This window comes from Monodelphis domestica, chromosome 7, assembly GCF_027887165.1.
Source record: "Monodelphis domestica isolate mMonDom1 chromosome 7, mMonDom1.pri, whole genome shotgun sequence".
Lineage (NCBI taxonomy): Eukaryota > Metazoa > Chordata > Mammalia > Didelphimorphia > Didelphidae > Monodelphis > Monodelphis domestica.
The window spans coordinates 15,325,592-15,344,646 of record NC_077233.1 but is presented as its reverse complement, the minus strand read 5'-3'; the positions used below and the strand labels follow the sequence as shown (position 1 = coordinate 15,344,646).

Here is a 19,055-nt window from a genome sequence, read left to right as displayed (position 1 = left end):
GAGCGAACAGGGCCAAGGCCGCCCGCTACCCCCGGTGGTCGGCCTTTTATCGAAAGCTCCAACCGCCCGGGAGGGAGGGGCGCAAAGCAGCAGTCCGAGAGCGGCTGGGGTGAAGCGGTGGGAAGGAGCTTGGCTTCGTCCGCTCTCCTTGGCCTTTGCGGCTCTCCGCGCCTATTGCTCCTCCTGGGGCCAGCATCTCTGGGCATTAAAGGGGCTCCTATTGTCTCCAATTTAAAAAAAGGCACCGCTGACGCTGAAAAGTCATGTTTTTCATATGCCTCATGAAAGTCCCGGGTTTTTGCTACTTGAGAGAAGGCGTCATCCCAAAATGCTACCCTTGGGAAGCCGTCAAGGGACGGAAAGCTCAGGGAGCGCAAAGGCCGCCAGCACTAGCGCAATCCCGGGGAGGACCAGCCATCCAACATGGCGCCCCTCGTCAGGGAGGGAGAAGCAGCTGGCGAGAGCCCCGCCCCCTCCTTGAGCCTGTCAGGGAGGGAGAAGCAGCTGGCGAGAGCCCCGCCCCCTCCTTGAGCCTGTCAGGGAGGGAGAAGCAGCTGGCGAGAGCCCCGCCCCCCCCCCAGAGAAGCAGCTGGCGAGAGCCCCGCCCCCCCTGTCAGGGAGGGAGAAGCAGCTGGCGAGAGCCCCGCCCCCCTCGTCCCGCCCCCGCCCCCGCCCTCTTCTGCTTCCTTCATCCCCAGCCCCCCAGACCCCAGACCCCCCCGCTCCCCCCCCCCCCCCCCCCCGTGACCTTCCGGTCGGGCTGCCCCGCCTACCTGGGGCCTTGTTCACGTCCCGGATGATCTTCTGCAGGTCCTTCATCTCCACGTCCAGCTCTTCATAGTTGACTTCCCTGGAGTCCACCTTGGGGGCCTGGAAGAGCGACGGGTCGGTGCCCAGGTAGGAGCACTGCAGGTGGCCCTGGTCGCTCAGAGTGACGATCACGCCCTTCAGGTCTCTGCCGGGAGGAAGGACACAGTGAGCCCGGAGGAGCCGCTCCCACCCTCAGGGCGCGTCTCCCGACTTCCGCTGGCTCTCCCTGGGCTCTGGAACAGCTCCACACTCCTGCCCGGCCAGCCAGCGGGGCTCGGAGACGCTGAGGTCTGCCAAGAGCACACAGCCGGGGCGGAGGGACTCTCGGCGACACCAGGAAGGATTTGAACTCAGTTCTCTAACCCCATGTCTAGAACTTTAACCACCGCACGGCTGATCCATCTGCTTTGTGTCTCACTCACACACACACACACACACACACACACACACACTATTCTGTGTTCAAACCAATGCTGTGTGTTGGCTCCAAGGCAGAAGGGGGTCAGGGCTGGGCCACGGGGGTGGACTGCTGCCCAGGGTCACCCGGCTAGGCGGAGCACGAGATCAGATTTGAACCCAGGACCTTCCGTGTCTAGGCCTGGCTTTCCATCCACCCACCGCCCCCCCCCCCAATATATTTTAATGTCTCTCTGATGCCGCTTCTGCCCGGAAGTCATGCTTGGTAACCAGCCCGCCATTGCTCGGAGGCTGCAGCGTGGCGGCATTGTAGCCAGCCAGGATGCCTGGAGGATGGCGTGTGAGGAAGGTGGGCACAAGGGGGGAGCTGGGCGGCAGAAGCTCTCCGATGTGCTCCTGCGTCCTGGCCCCGTGCACACGGCCCAAGGCCGGGAGTTGGGAAGACTCGGGCATGGTGGGGAGGATCAGGCCAGAGACTATCATAAAGCTCTCCCCAGTGCCTAGGACAGAGCAGGTGCTACGGCAAAGTGAGTTCTCAGCCCTCCCCTGCCCCCTCTCCATGAGCTGCCCTTCTTGCCCCATTTGAGGCAAACGGCAGACACCGACTCATCGCCCATACAAAGCTGTTTCAGGCAGAGGGTGGAGCCACTGAGAGCAGCAGCCCTCTGTTTCCTGCCCCCACCCTATGTTCGAGACCCACTGCCGGCCCAAGGGTGCTAGAGGAGCAGCTGCAGGGAGCGCCTGGTCACCCAGAAGAAGGACACCAGGAGCATCACGGAACATGACCCAAGGCGGTTGGCACAAGAAGGGGAAGTGAAGGGGCTCTAAGCTCAAAAGGGCCTTCCAAATTCAACAAAGATCCATGTTGATATTTAGCGGCTTCTGTGCAGGTGAGGCTTGGGGTGAAGGAAGAAAAACCTGCGGGCAGATCGGAAGTGGCCAAAGGCTCGCTTACACGAGAAGTACAGAGAGCCTGGCATGGAAGGAGAGGGAGCAGGGGGCTCATCGAGAAAACCAAGCACAATCAAACATGCAAAAAAGAGATGCAGCTGAGCAGGAAGCCACCGGAAAACACCGAGTCCTTTTCCCATCAGCTGGCTATCTACAGGCACACGTGTCAGGGCAAAGCGAAAACTCAGGATCAAATGAGACTGAGGCAACTCAAAACTGACCTTTTTAATGGAGCTCCTGATCCTGAAAATGGGAAATGAATAAAAGAATAGACACTGACACAGAACAACATCATTCTTGTAGCAGGGTTCAAACAGAGTAAATCAAGCGTCCCAGAAAAGCCAAAGGAGGATAGAAAACAGAGAAGAGAGATTTTTAGCCAGAAAAGCCGATCTCCCTGCCAAGAAGGGATGTGGCTGCCAATGGCAACATAGGTTTCAAATACAAGCTCATTTGTAAAATTGCACAGAGAAGGAGAGAAGATTATAAACAATATCACCTCATAAAAGAGTGAGAAGCAGCAGTGGGAAAAACAACGTTAGAGAGTTTTGGCAAAGGCCCCAAATAACCTAGATCATCCCTGGGGCCTTTAGGGATAGAACTGGAGAGAGGTCAATGAGCAGATGGAAAATGGAATAAGAAGTGGCAGAGATTTCGGAATCTAAATCTTTTCTACATGAACTGAAGGGTAAAGTAAAAACAGCCCTTAAAAAAAAATAATGTGAAGAATTAAGCTTGAAAAAGCAGCTGGATCAGACCAAGTCCAAAAGGAGAAAGCCTGGGCTGAGGGAGAAACAATTTTGAGGGAGTTAAAGGACAGACTCAATATATTTCAGAAGATGAAGGACAGATACCAAATACTTGGGGGGATCAAGGATTATTATTATTGCCTCAAAAAGTGATTTTGAAAAAAATTGTGCAGATCAAAGCATATTATTTTTCTATTTTTCACTTTATTTCCTTCCTGGCTTGTGCGTGTGTGTGTGTGTGTGTGTGTGTGTGTGTGTATTCTCCCATAGCATTACCAATTTGGAAACGTTTTATATGATCACACATGTATAATCTATATCAAATTGTTTACTATTGAAGGAGGGAAGGAGGGAATTTTGAACTCAAAATGTTAGAAAATGAACATTAAAAATTGCTTTTGCATATAATTGGGGGAAATTATCATTAATAGAAAAGTAAAAGAAAGAAAATATCCCAACTACTGACCCCCGTGAAAGGCACTGTGTCAGCAGAAAGTAAACTTGTCTCAGAGAGAAAGATCTGGGTTCAAGTCCTGCCTCTAATACATTCAGTGTGTAAGGCTGCCCTTGTGTAATGGTGGTGGGACAGCCTACGCCATATCCAGATCACGGCTCCAGCCAAAAACAGAAACAAAAAACCTCAATCCTCCCGTCAAAGTCTTTATTGGAATCCACACTGAACACAGCCTTGATGAAAGGATGAGAAGGGAACTGAAGGCTTCAAAAGAATATCAACAGCAAACTACACTGTCCCGGTCCCAACTGGCTGAGAGGCACAGAGCATGCAAGGTGTCTCTGGGCTGACTCGGAGTTCAGTAGAAAAAGCTGCCCATTCCGTGGAGCCACATCCTGCCTAGAGCAGGGCCAGTGTGTCATGCCCCCCTCCGGCAGGCCCAGGGAACCCCTTTCAGAATGAGGCTTGCGGGTAACTGAAGGACATGCTCAGCTGCAGCGAGAGGTCAGGCGCGATGAAGGGGCCATTTTTTCTCATCCACGTTCACAGGCCCCACCTCCTGGAATCCCTTTGGGAACTTGGGAGTTCTATGAAGAGCTCCAAGCCTAACCCTTCAAGGTTCTCCTCCAAGAAAGCGTCTCCTATGGACGCTTCGAGCTCATGTAAGAGTTCTTTAGTTCTGACAGTGGACATCACTTTGTGCTTCACGGCCAGATTCTTCCTATCAACTGTCCTAACACAAGGAGACGTGCCAGCCAGGGTGGGCCATTCTTTCTCATGTAGGACCTCTAGTGCAGAATCCAAATGAGAAGAATCCATCCCTGGCAGTGGGGAGGGAGGTCCCCTTGGAGCCCGTGAGAGCCCCCTCAATGAAATCCATTTGGAGCCTGGAGCCCACTTGCAGGGGGAAATCCCATCTACTATTGTAAAGCTCTTCTCCAGTGGGTAGCCCTGAAATAGCAGCTTGTTCTGGACCACAGAGTAAGTGTCAGAGGTGAGACTCAAACCCATGTCTTTGTGACTCCAAAGCCACTCTCTACCCATTACAGCATGCTACCTCTCTCCAAAGGAGACCTGAGAGACAGACAGAGAAAAAGAGACAAAGAGGGAGAGGAAAGAGAGGATGAGAAATGGGGTGGGGGGGGAGAAGAAGGGAGAGAAGACAGACAGACCGAGAAGAGAGAGAGACAGAGAAAGAATGAATATTCAGCATCTGCCCTCAGGAAAACTGAGAGGATAACAAATATCTATAGAAGAATTGAATAAGCCATAGAATTGGTCCATCAGGGCACACAGTGCAGGCTGGATGACCTCTAGGGGATGGTTCCAAGCTTTTCCCTAAAACAAGGAGAGCTTTTTCACATCAGTTTTCTTTTTCATGAAGGTGCACGGTCACAAGTCATGGAATACTCCACTGTCTGAAGAATTAGAGCTGGAGGTGATCCAAAAGACTCCCTGTGGATAGGAATGGCCCACACCACACAGCTGATCCAATTATTAAACAAGCATTTAACCCGCAAAAGGGGCAGAATGATGGCATGAGAAAGGTGGTCAAAAAAGTGTTCTAAATCCTTTATTATCAGAGAGATGCAAATCAAAACAACTCTGAGGTGCCACCTCACACCTAGCAGATTGGCTAACATGACAGCAAAGGAAAGTAATGAATGCTGGAGGGGATGTGGCAAAGTCGGGACACTAATGCATTGCTGGTGGAGTTGTGAATGGATCCAACCATTCTGGAAGGCAATTTGGAACTATGCACAAAGGGCGCTAAAAGACTGTCTGCCCTTTGACCCAGCCATAGCACTGCTGGGTTTGTACCTCAAAGAGATAATCAGGAAAAATACTTGTACAACAATATTTATAGCTGTGCACTTTGTGGTGGCAAAAAAATGGAAAATGAGGGGATGCCCTTCAATTGGGGAATAGCTGAACAAATTGTGGTATCTGTTGGTGATGAAATACTATTGTGCTCAAAAAAAAAATGACCTGGAGGGATTCCATGTGAACTGGAAAGACCTCCAGGAAGTGATGCAGAGTGAAAGGAGAACATTGTACACAGAGACGGATACATTGTAGCACAATGGAATGTAACTGACTTTACTACTAGCAGCAATGCAATGATCCAGGACAACTCTGAGGGACTTGGGAGAAAGAAGCTATCTACATCCCAAGAAAGAACTGCGGGAGTGGAAACACAGAAGAGAAACAACTGCTTGACTACATGGGTTGAGGGGATATGATTTGGGATGTGGATTCTACGATCACCCTAGTGCAATTATCAATAATATGGAAATAGGTCTTGATCAATGACACATCAAGCCCAGTGGAATTGCTTGTTGGCTACGGGAGGGGGAAGGAAGGAGGGACGGGAAGAAACATGAGTCATGTAACCATGGAAAAATAAACTTAAATAAATAAACTTAAAAAAAAAAAGTGGTCAGCGCCTCAATCTCACCATCACCTATAAGGCTTCTATATTCTTTGTGCACAATCCTGAAATCCTGAAATCCAACAAAACCAGTCTCATCTCCTTCCCTTTCTCTTCCCTTGCGTCAATCTCTGGCTCCTTTCTCCCTATGTTCTACTGGTTCTTCTCCCATCTAGCTGTCTCATCCTTTTCAGTTTTCTTTGCTGAATCATCATCCCATCCTGCCCTTAATTATAGCCATCCATCAGTGCTGTATCCTAGGCACTCCCCTCCTCCATATATAGATGCATGCTTATGTATATTCTATAACATATGAACACATACTTAATAAATAGTATATGTAATATATAGATGTATGTGTACAAATACATTCAATGATTAGGCATGTGAATATATGTAATACATATAAATAGATATGAAACATGTATGTATATGTCCCATCTCCCAGGGAACTCATCAGCTTCCATAGGATGAGTTAAAATCCCCAGAAAAATGGCTCCCAGACCTCTATATCTATCCAGTTCCGGTCTCTCTTGTCCCCCAAGTTGGGCATCATTTACTATCTTTCCAAAGAGTTGCACCTCCAAAGAGTTGCACCAGTTATTTCCGATTAGACACGTCTGAAGTAGAACTCATTGTTTCTCCCCACTAACCTCGGCTGTTCTCAATAACTCCCCACTTCTATTCCATCGTCCTTCCAATCACCGCCTTCGCAACCTTGAAGTCATTCTTGACTCTTCCTGTTTCTGCACACAATATCCAATGGGCTCTCGTGTCTTATTGAGTCTATCCCACAACACAGCTGTAGCTACCTCCTCGCCACATACAGAAGCGCCATGTGATTTCAGACTCTCATTCCTTCTTTTTTTAACCCTCGCCTTCTGCCTTACGATCCACACTAGGTATTGGTTCCAAGGCAGAAGAGAGGTAAGGGCTAGGCGATGGGGGTGAAGTGACTTGCCCAGGGTCACCCAGCTGGAAGTCTGAGGCCAGATTTGTTAGCCGGTTCTCATTCTACTGGCTGCCTCCTCTCCCACTCACTTTTCCCCAGAACCCCTGGAAGAGCCTCCTAACCAGAGGCCCAGGGAGCCGTCACCCTCGCCCCCCAATCTCTCCTGCACAGAGATGCCAAAACAGCCATCCCAAGTCAACTCTGAACGAGCAACTTGATCAACACATTTTGTGTTCTGCCATCACGTCCTCCGAGCGAAACTTGATAGAATTAGATGAAATCATAATAAGATCCATCTGGACGTGGAGAGCCTCGGTGGAAACAATCGAAAGCAGCAGGAATGAAGGGGTTGGCTGTCCTGGATCCCAAACAACAGCACGAGCTATTTGGGGCTGGATGAAAAGGGAGCTGGGGGAGAGATGAGATAAGAGGGGCCTAGAACCCACAACGTGCAGCCATCAAAGGGGCGATAACGTAAGAACATGAACCACCGGAGGCGGGAAGAAATGACAAACAAATTCCGGGCACGCGTGCAGCAGGTCGCTGCGGGGCTCTTGGAAGCGGGAGGAGCCGCTGCAGAGAGACTTCATGGAAAGACGCCTGAACAGATGCCGTGAGGCAGGCCCAGCCAGGAGGTCATCCACATCCTCTGAAGGGCCTAAGAACTCCCAGAGCACCCCAACGGCCCCCAGCCCACCCCGGACGGGCAGATGATGGACAAGAAACACGTCCTGGGAGGTGACCGCTGTGGTGTCTGACATCTGCCCGGCAGTCCCTAGAGGGGCACAGAGCTTCTTTCCTTCTTCCCTTTTTTGTCAGTGAGTGATGGGCAGAGGAGGCTGGGGGTGGGGGACGAATGCTCGCTCAACAATTGAAAAGAAAACTTTTAAACAGAAAAACCAGAAATCTAATGGCAAAAAAAAAATAAGTTTCCATTCAATGCCACAACTGGTGCCAAATGGATAGTTTGATGCATCAATGAATCTATAATTCCCCTGATGTGGGGACTCTTCAGTGATCCATCCGTGATCCATCCATGCCTTCTCACACGGGTCACTCTTGTCCGTGTCCTTCCAAAAACCTGCCAAGGGGGCATGGGGTGGGGAGAGCCGTCCAATGGGCTAGAGGCCTTCTTCGGGCTCTCCCGGCACTGCATAGAATCCTGATCAAGCCTTTTCCATTGCTTAAATGTTACACTATAAATTCCTTGAGAACAGGGATTGCTTCACTCCTTATTTTGGACTTGGACTGTTCTACTCATGCATATTTGTGTCCTCAGAGCCCAGACACATGGTAAATGTTGTACTGACTGGATAAACCATTAAAATATAAAAAGTCATACCATAAAGAAATTAGGGGGGAATTGGTTATATCTTTTAAAACTGTGAACAAGGAAAGAATTCCTAACCAGACATGAGGTAGAAGTAAGAAAAATAGGAAGACAAATGTTGGAAGCCTCCTTCCAGGGGTAAAGAAAGCTGAGCCAGAAGTAGATTTAAAAAGAAAAATACAGATATATACACACACGTTTGCATATTTACGTCAGGCTTTATAAGTATGTCATCATCTGTATATGTAGCAGGTTGTTTTGTATATTGTATATCCTGCCTATCCAACGACACCAATATGAATAAAGACGATGGCAAAAGGCAACGAAACTCGAGGCAAATCCCGCAGACAACGTTGGTGCCAAATCACTAAAGAACGTCATCCTCCGAACCAATCAGTAAATGACAGAGGCTGAAAAGGACACGTGTCGTCAGTCATGATCGCACTGGCCAAAGATTTTACCTACGTTGTTTAGGGGATGCATCTTGTGAAGTGCTTGTCGGAGGGAACGTCGGTGATGTCGAAACAAAATGCACTCAAAACATTTCTTAAAGCTTCTCGAACACAGGTCAGCGACGTCTGCTACAGCGGGAAGCGCTCCAGGCTCAGAATTGGGAGGCCCCGGTAGAAGTTCTGGCGTTGGTGCCGACTATTCATAAAACCTTGGAGTTGGGCCTCGTGAAGACCGTGAAGGGAAATCTATCCAAACTCCGACAACGTCGGAACACGCTCTTCTCAAGCCATTCCCGAGGCCCTTCGGTACGAGAGAATTCGTGACCTCTGGTTCCATGGAGGAGGACGGAAGAGCGGCTCTTGGTTTTTGCTAGCCTTACTTCCTTATACTTCAAGATAAATATTTAATAAATGTTATTAAATGTAATACTTGGAGTACTGGATATTAATTTTAATCTTTACAGCCCTACGCAGTACTCTGAGTTTGGTCAGACGTGGAAGACGCCAAGGCCAGCCACTGCATCCCAAGCCATCGCCAGCCATCTTGACTTTTCTCTTGCCATTGGACTCCCATGACTGGAAGCGAGAAGGAGGCCAATCACTTGGTGCAACTCCGCCTCACTTAAGTCCAATTTCTGCTCAAGTCAAAAGACATCCCTCGTACCATTTGGTCTTCTTCAAGTATGACAGACAACAGCCATCACGAAAAGCTGGTGTTCTGTTTGTATTTTAATTCATGCGTATAATCTATGAGGGAGGAAGTGTCATTCAATGGAGAGACAGGTGACCAAGAGCCCGGGAAAAACAAGATTCATTTTCTCAAAATATTCAAAACAAAACTGAACCATTTCTACCAAGTTCCCAATGAACTTGGACACCGGAGGCCAAGCTGTCTTGGCTCCAAGTGTGAACACCATTGTGAATAATAGCTCATTACTCTAAAAAACAGGACAAAGGGGAGAACTCAGGCCCATGGCAGAAACTGGAAGCACTGTGAACACACAGTACTCCTCACCTTTTCTGGGGAGAGTAAAGGAAAGCCCTTTCCCAGCAGATTTCCCAAAGATTCCCAATTTAAATCCATACAATGCAATATGAATTTCATGAAGGACTCTTCATATAGCAATATGAGTCTACTGGGAATGTGAAAAACCCAAAGGCATAATCATAACATGACCACAATTTAAATGATTTAGACCCAAAGCCATCGAGAATCTGATTGTTGAGGGTTTTAACAAAACTATTTCGGAATTGGGGCATTTTTCCAATTCACAAAGCTCCCTGCCATTAGCACTATTTCCGTGGCCCAAACTTACTTCACTTCCGAGGGAAGGTGAACACTAAATGGCAGCCCAGTTCCTACCTTAACCCGGCACGTCTGTAGCCTTTTCAAAGTCCAACCAGAAGAATGAGCCGGTGTTCTATCCAGTGTCAGAGTCGTTATCTCATAATGTCTACACTGGCCTGCTATTTCCCACAAAGTCTAATTCTTAAGTACGCCATCACTAAAGGAAACTTTCCTCTGAGTTCATCTTTCTCACACCTCATTAGGAGCACATCCATAAACACTGCCATTCCTCAGGCCTAATCAATAAGCTAGTAAACCCAGAGCCCTGGAAGTCAATAAAGCAAACCATGGAATAGCTGTACTTGCAAGTCCTTATGTTCTCCCCTCACTGAAACTCAATACAGCCAAGAAGAAATGGGAGAAACAAAAGAATGGTGCCTGTGCGGACAGGAGCCTGAGCCACACCGTAAATGGCGCACGCTGCACAGGGACAGGAGAAGAGACTGCTTTTTTGAATGTCAGAGTTTAAGAGAAAAAAGATCATTCAGTGTGTGTGTGTCTGCCACCCTCTGTCTCTCTCTCACTCCCTTCTTCTGCCTCTTTTTCCTGTCTCTCTCCTTCCCTCCCCCTATCTCAGCCTTAGTCTCTCCCTACCTCTATCTCTATCTTTCTGTCTCTCTTTCTCTCTCCTTCCCTCCCTCTGCCTCAGTCTCAGTCTCTCCCTCTCTGTCTCTCCCCTCATCTCTCTTTCTCTGTCTCTTTTTTTCTCACTCCTCTCCCTCCCTCTGTCTCTATCTTCACTATCCCACATACCTAGTTTTTTCCCCTATTTTTAATAAAAGGCAGTCCTTTCTTACGCAGCCTTGCTTCTCCCATCTCCTTGCTTTCTTTCTAAATGAGAGTACTTTCAACTCAATTCAACTCAACAAGAACTTATTAAACACTGTGAAGGGGAATTTTTTATCCCCTTTGTCTATTTTAAGTTAAACAATCAAGAACTTAAAGTACCCCTACTTAACACCTAGTAGGTCACTAACAAAGAAAGTTCACTCCTTAAAAGGCCACAAGCACTGCTCTTCCCCCAGCAGTGCCCAGCAAATTGGGGGGGCTGTGATTGGTTCCTGTGAAGGGGAGAGAGACAGGAAGTGATGTGGAGGAACTGCTTATAAAAAGTCAGCCCAAGAGCTTCTGAGGTATTTTAGGAGGAATTCAGCTGAAGAGGAGGTTTTTATTGTGATTCATTCTGCAAGACAGTTTACAAAGATGCATTCCTCATTGGTGATCCAGGCTGAAGAAAGAGGCTTATGTTGGTGAGACCCTGGTAGAAGAGGCTACCAGACTTCCACATGGAGACCAGAACTTTGTCAGGGAGCGAGCTGAATTTCTTCAGATAGGAACTCTAAGGTGGTAGGCTAGGAAATATTTTCTACTTCCCTCATACATTTCCCTCCTTTTACTATATTTATATTAAATTAAATTATTAAGAGCTACTAACAACATTTTGACTTAAAAGTTAATTTTATAAATGGCAACCACAACAATTCTTTTTTTTTTAACCATTATTATCTTTGTCGAACCTTGGCAAACAATTTTAATTATTACAGCACCCATTGTGGGCTAGGCACCATGTTCCTGTGCCCAAAATGACAAGAGCAAAATGGTTACTTGCTTTTAAGAAGGAAAAGCAGATGGGATGAACCTGGCCCAAAAAAGTCCATAAACTGAACAGGTTTGTCTAGTTCTTCCCCTCCTGGGACCTTCTTCTCTGGGTTCAGGCACTCGACGCTCTCATGCTATCCACTGGCCAGGTACCATGCCCCAAGCCCTGTCCTATCCCCTTCAGTGATGCAGGTTCTCAAATTACTTCCTGTCTTTTTCATCCCATCCAAACTATCTTCTCCTTTAGGGTTATTGTTGTTCAGTTATTTCAGACATGTCTGACCTTCCATGACCCCATTTGGAGTTTTCTTGGCAAAGATAATGAAGTGGTTTGCCATTTCCTTCTCTAGTTCATTTTTTAAAAAAACTTTCCTTCTGTCTTAAAATCAATAATGTGTACTTGTTCCAAGGCAGAATAACATTAAGGTCTAGGAAGTTAGGGTTATGTGACTTCTCCAGGGTCACATAGCTAGGAATTGTCTGAGGCCAGACTTGAACTCAGGAAGATGATGATTCCAGACCTGGCACTGTATCCATGGCACCATCTAGCAGCCCCTTAGACATTTTTCAATTAGATATTCCATATCTTCTATTTTTTTCATTCTTTCAATTTTGTTTTATTGTTTTTTTTTTAACCCTTACCTTCTGTCTTGGAGTCAATACTGTGTATTGGCTCCAAGGCAGAAGAGTGGTAAGGGCTAGGCAATGGGGGTCAAGTGACTTGCCCAGGGTCACACGGCTAGGAAGTGGCTGAGGCCTGTTTTATTGTTTCTTGATTTCTTATGAAGTCATTAGCTTCTATTTATCCAAATCTAATTTTAAAGGATGAATTTCTTCCATGACTTTTGATCCTTCCTTTCCATTTGGTCCATTATACTTTTCATGTAACTCTTTTCCTCATTGGATTGTTGTGCCTCTTTTTCCAGTTGACGAGTTTTGCTTTTCAAGCTACTGTTTTCTTTTTGCAATGCTTTCATTTCTTTTTCCCATTTTTCTTCAACCTGTCTTATTTGAGTTTTTAAATTCCTTTTTGAGTTCTTCCAGGGCTTGGGACAAATTTCCATTTTCTTTGAGGTTTTACATGTGGTTGCTTGTATCTCACCATCCCCTATTGAATCCATATTTTCCTCCATAGAAATTTTCTAGGGTGAGGTGTTTCTTTTGCTGTTTGCTCATTTTCTCAGTCTTTTTTTTGCCAGTGGACTGGGAATTCTAAAAGCTGCTGGTTCTGTCTCCTCTTCTGCTGGCTTGCAAGGCTCTGCACTCTGAGCTATTTTGCCTTAGGGCTAGGTCTTCACTGCAATGCAGGCTTGAAAAGACCAACCTCTATGAACTTCCAGGCCTCACTGCATGCAGGCTGATGCCAGGGACTGGGACTTCAAGGGGTGAGTCTGGGATATGGGGTGCTCTGTTGTTGCTGTATCCAGGGTTCTGGGATCCTGAAGTTGGCCTATGCCCAGACTCAGAACCAGGTACTGGGTTGGGGGGGAGGGAGGAGGTTGTATAATTGAAAATCTGTTACCCTAAAAAAGAACTATCCATTGACTTCCTGTCATTATGTACTTCCTGTAGTCAGAGGATAAAGGGAGTGGGCATTAAGGCTTTGGCTTGTAGTCAGCAGTGATGGTGGTAAGGTGGGGATTTCAAAATGGCTAATCAGCCACAGGCACGTGGTTTTTATTTTGTATCCTCTTTATTCCTTGATTTCTAATGATCATTTAATAAATCTCCTTAAAATATATTTTTTATTATTTAAGATTTAATTTTAAATTTTACAGTTACTGACCAGAAGGGATGAGAAAAAACTCTCAAAAAATTTTTAAGCTAGTCTAGATAATTTTTTTAAGCCACGTTTCTCCTGCCAAGGCTTTTCGCCCACCCCTCCCACCCACCCACCCTCTCTTTGGAGCTGCTGCCTTTTTCTTTCCCTGCTTTTTGCCCAGTCACCCTTGCAAAGGGTGAAATTATGGCTGAGGGTGGAATAGTTTTAAAATTCACACCCTCCCTATGGGCCTGGCTGTTTTCAGTTTGAGGACTCTTGCCCATCTTCTTGAACCCGTGTTCCTGTTCCTCATTCCTCACTGCTGACTCTGGCATTGCTGATACTGCTTCCTCCAGCCCCTGATCCCCAGATCATCTAGCCCTGCCCCAGCCCCCAGAAATCCTCCTCCTGATCTCTGGCTCTGCTCCGAAAATCGGCCTCAGACCAGACCCTGACCGTAGCTGTTGCTGATTGCTGCCACTGAGAAGCTAGGAATCAGAGCAGATGGAAAAAAAACTGGGGTGTTCTTTCCTGAGGCATAAATTAGCTTCCATGTGGCAGGGGAACTGGGAGGAGGGGGGGATGGGGAGAAGGAAGTCACTCTTCCAAATAGGAAGTTGATTACAAGCATGGCATACTCTATGAAAGAGCAATACCTTGCTTATTTCAAACAGCTTCTACTATTCATGAGTGCATTGATTCTTTCACTTATCTTCCCTGAGATTCAGGGGAGAAATTCATCTCCCTACAAATCTTTGCCATTTGGGCCTCCCCAGACTCTAAGGTTCATCCAGTTTAAGATTCCTCAAAGCCATGTTCTCCCTCGTTGTAGGAGATACCAGAAATGTGACAAAAGGAATCTGAACAGATAAAGGAACTTTAAAGAGTCTGAGGTGAAATTTTAAGCCTTTTTGGACTTCATTTTTTTTAATGAAAGTCTCTGTCTCTTATTGTATTTTGCTGATTGTCTGCTTTAAGATTTAATTTGGTTGGCTTTAAGTTCATATATTAATGTATTCAATACTATTCTGTTACACTGTATCAGTTTAATCTACTGTGTTTTAACTATTAGATATATTCTGTTACCTTTCCTCTACAACTACTGAACAAAATGTTGTAAAAGTCCATAAACAGTTTTTCATTCCATTTTGCATTTGTTAAATGTCACATAGATGATGGATGGACTCAACCTGGCTAACAAGCTTTGGAAATTTTAATGAACTAAATATCTCAAATTGATTTTAAAGGGTCTTTAGACATGATTTTTAGATTTTTTTTTAACAACTGATCATTTTGCCTGCCTCTAACAAGAAGGAAGGTCCATTTTAGTAGCTGAAGTGAGGTACAATTATATAATTCCCACCTCCAATGGGACATTACAGTCTATACCAAAGGACCTGGGAAGTTGATCCCAGGGCATGATACCCGTGGATGGTTCCCAAAAGAGGGGCATCTCTCATTTGTAACTCCTCAGCTCTCTTTACCCTTTCACCAGAATGAACTCTAGATTCTTGGTGACATTTTTAGACCCAACATCAACAGTAAAGAGGCTTGGTTTTTTTCCAGGCTCCTGCCACATTTTTGTAATGATGGCAGGCAGTAATAGAATTTTTAAAAAATATCTCAGCCAAGGTTGAAACATTGCTACATCTGAAAAACTTGTGACAAGTATCCATTAGCTTCTAAGGTTGTTTTTTTCTTTAAATATCATACAGCAGACATAAGTAAAATATGATAGTGGGTTTGTTTGCTATTGTCATTAAATGGTCTATTATAATCTGGGAATATTGATACTTTTTGAATGTGTATTACATGTTGTACTACTGTTCTTTATTTTAAAAAACTGTTAATTTGTGAAAATCATTTGTTTTGCACTCACAATGGATCATGGCCAGGTTTGAAGAGGAAACGGACCTCATTTTGGGGTGAGAAACCTTTGTATTCTACCTTTTCTTAGTTGACACAGTGTTATCAATGATTATAAGCTCTATATTTATTTTATTTTTAAAACTTTTATTATTGTTTTTGCTTGCATGCACAATATACTATTTCAGTTCTTTTATTTTTTCTCTTTTCGTATTTGAAGCACATGTCACCAGTATTGAGATTTTCTTTAACTTTTTTTATTTTGCAGTAATATAAGTTTAAAATATATTTACTATAATATTCATGCATACCCAAAAAAGCTTTAAACTATAAAAATGACGCCACTGATTGTTTTAAAAAATATTATGGTACTTTGCTTAATGATTCTGTCTGATTCCAGGAGAAGGGAATACAAAAAGAGCCATTGCACAGTGCCAAAGAAGCACAAAGCTACTTGCATAGTGCCAATAGAGCACAAGGTCAAAGAGACCAAACCAATCCTACCTTAATTGATGACATTCTGTGCAAAGAGTACAAGGACTTGATCACATGTGAGACTCGAGGTTGAGGCTGTTTAACATGTGTTAAATGCAAGACTTCCTTGTAACACACACTCTATGTAAAATAAATAACATCAATTGTTCTGGCTCCAGTATCCCTGAGAAAAATACATAAAATCAGACCAGACACATCCCTATCAGTCTTCTTTTCTTTCTTATAGTATGCAACTTCTTGGCTGCATTCTTGGCTACAAATGGGTAAGTGAAATATCACTGCATTTTGTCCTACAGATTTGTGGGATAAAAATCATTTTAATTGGGCCCTGCTTCAAGGACCTGTTATAGGTTTATTTTCTTTTACTTAAAATTTTTACACATAAGACTTTGATAGTCTATATTTCATCCACAATTTATTTTCTCTTTTATTTGGATTTTTTTTGATGTTTTTGATTTCTCTTGCCAATTTTCAATACCTCATAACTCAGCCATGCATTCCTAAATGATCCCTGTGTTTTTCAACACTCTCTTCAGGAGGGAATGTATAATTATTCTGAAATGCAAAATTTAAAGTTTAAATTCTTTTTGAGAGTAATTTTAGGTTAAGAAACATGCTACCTCTCCAAATCCAGAAAGTGAACTGTTTGGAGAAGGCACCATGAAGATGCCTCCACAGACCACACACTGCACCAGAAAATCTAGAGTTAACTTTGGGATGCAGTGATTTGAACTGTGTGGAGTTGAATGCATTTGTTTTGTATGTATACTACTTATGCCGAAGGGGACTGCCCCCTAACTGGCTTTTTGTCAATGCACCTAGCAATCATTGGTTTTGTTCTCTTTTCCTCTTATCCTCAAATTATTGTAATTTCAAAGTTGGTATGTTTACAAGACCCATTGGAGAGACTAGTCTTCCTCAGCTCTCAGGGGGCATTGTATAATTGGAAATCTGTTACCCTAAAAAAGAACTACAGATCCCAAGAGCCCACTGTCTTCCTATCATTACTTACTTCCTGTAGACAGAGGATAAAGGGAGTGGGTGTTGAAGCTCTTCCTCCTCTTTGGCTTGCAGTCAGCAGTGATGGTGGTAAGGTGGGGATTTTGAAATGGTTAATCGGCCATGGGCACATGGTTTTTATTTTGTATCCTCGTTATTCTTGATTTCTAATGATCATTTAATAAACCTCCTTAAAATATTTTTTTATTATTTTAGATTTAATTTTGTTTTACAGGGGCTTGGCTAGCACTCTTCTGTGTGCAGTTTTGCATCTGGATCCCCCTTATCCCAGGAAAATCAACTCTCTGCCTACCTTTCAAGTCTTGATCAACAGGAGAACCCCCTCATTCCATCTGGCTGTTGGATTTTGATTCCTGTCATGTTGAGGCAATTTTTAAATATTGGTTTACAAGGACTGTCAGAGTGGTTTCAGCCTTCCCTAGCTACTAAGCCACCATCTTGGCTCACTTTTTACTGCCCTTTAGATATTTAAATGTATAATTATGTTATGCTGGAAATATGGCCATGTGGTAACTAGTCATTCATCTTCTCTCCTCTTGAGAACAACATATTCCAGCAGCTTCTGGGCATTGAAAGACCATCTCCATCCTGTGCAGATGGAAAATTTGCAATACCTGAGCTACATTCCCAGCATCCTTTTAAGTTACACCCTCATTTTACATAAAGATGCTTGGGAGATAAAATTGGCTGAGACCCACACTGTAGGGCTCTTTTTTCAGAACTTGTGCTTTTGGTAAAGTGCTTCGGGTGTGAGTCTCTGCCTCTCTTTGCTCTGTTCACTTGACTGAAAAAACCTTTTTTTGTTTCCCTCTCATTATTATTATTATTATTATTAAAATCCTACAATTTTTGGAGACCACAAAGGGATTTTAGAACTAAAGGAACCAGATTTCTTCTTCTGCCATGGTGATCCCTCTCCCCTTTTCCTTCTCTCTTCTCCCTCCAGGAAAACCTTCAAAGCTTTTTCTGGCTCACTGCCTAAACCTGCCCACCAGGAGAGCCAAGTAACCAGGTCTCTCCCTCACAGAGGCTGTTCCTGCTAACTCCTTCTGCTGCTACTGCTGCTTGCTGTCCCTGCTACTGGTAAGCTTTAAATTTCCTGCCCCAAGCCCCAGTCCAGCAGAGGGGGATCCATTTTCTCTTTTCAGGGAGGGTGCTGGTCCTCGTTCCTAACTAAGTCCTGTTCCAAAAAACATCCCACCCAGTTTCCTATATTCCCTCTTCCCACTCCAGCTGAAAGGAGTCCTCAACCCTTAAAACCAGCCCATAATCCTTGACTTAAAACATCCTCATGGGAAGAACTTCCGGGTAATCATGGCTGCAATCTAGAAGCCACACACTTCCTCTCCCCGGCACCGAACAAAATAGACTACATCAAAGGAGCATAAAAATCACCTTTGGAGGAACAGAAGGACACCCCAGTACTCCCAGTACTCCACAGAGGCAAAGGTACATGGGGCTTGAACATTTCCACACTATAATAAGGAGGAAAAGCTTGCACAGAAAAGTGAACTGAGCCGCCCTTCCCCCACCCCACCTCCCCCACCAAACCAGAGTGAGCTACCTGAGAGCTCACTGGGACAGCGAGTGAGTGGGGAACGTCTCTGTCTGGGGGGGGGCACTCCAGGGTCCTTGGGATCTGGGGACTGCCAGGAAAAAACATCTCAGGGTGGTTTCACTGGAGAATCTGGCGCTGATTACGGGGGTCAGCGGAGCTGTACTTGGGGCGGCTGCGCTGAACATCTCCGCGGAGCTAAACACCAGGGGCGGACTACTCACTGATTATCTGGGCGGAGCTGAACACCTGGGCAGTGTGGCTGTGATCAGGGACCCAGCGCTCCAAGAAACCTCGGAGGCTGGGAAGAACTAGTCTGAAGCAACCTAAATTCACCAAAAAACCACCCATATAACCCAGACCCCAGACCAAAAAGGAAAGGGGAATAAAACCACCAAAGAGATGGCTCACATGGCCCAAAATCAAGCCTCCAGGAAGAAAGGGAAAAAATTGACTATTGAAAACTTTTATGGTGGGAGTTGTAAACCTCAAAATTTCTTAGACTTATAAATGTTGGAAATTTCATACTTGGAAAATTTCTTACTGATAGTCTATTGGAATGTGAACCCCATTGGCATGGGAGGTTCCTTCTCCTCCCTACCTAAGATTACTTTAGGACAGAAACCTTTTGCTGAACAATGGAAAGGGCTTTGACCTACGCTTAAGCACAGAACAGGAATTTCTTTGAGTCATGATTGATTTTAGAATTGATACAATAGAGATACTTGGAATGACAGAACCAGGTCTTGGAAAATACAATTTCCACCCCACTCAGTCCTAACAGGATTTAGGAAGGGCTACAGCATAGATCAAAATTTAATTATTTGAGAATATGACCTTCAACAGACATGTGCAAAGCCACAG

At 45.1% G+C, this 19,055-nt stretch overlaps 1 protein-coding gene across 2 annotated transcripts in view; it reads right to left on the bottom strand.

The window, feature by feature from the left end:
* The window catches only part of BBS9 (Bardet-Biedl syndrome 9), a 340,104-nt gene that overhangs the window by 218,987 nt on the left and 102,062 nt on the right, over positions 1-19,055 (bottom strand). For both annotated transcript variants that reach the window (XM_056804267.1, XM_056804266.1), the window contains exon 10: positions 774-955. In XM_056804267.1, coding sequence (XP_056660245.1) covers positions 774-955 — 182 coding nt within the window. The remainder of the gene's footprint in view (positions 1-773; positions 956-19,055) is intronic.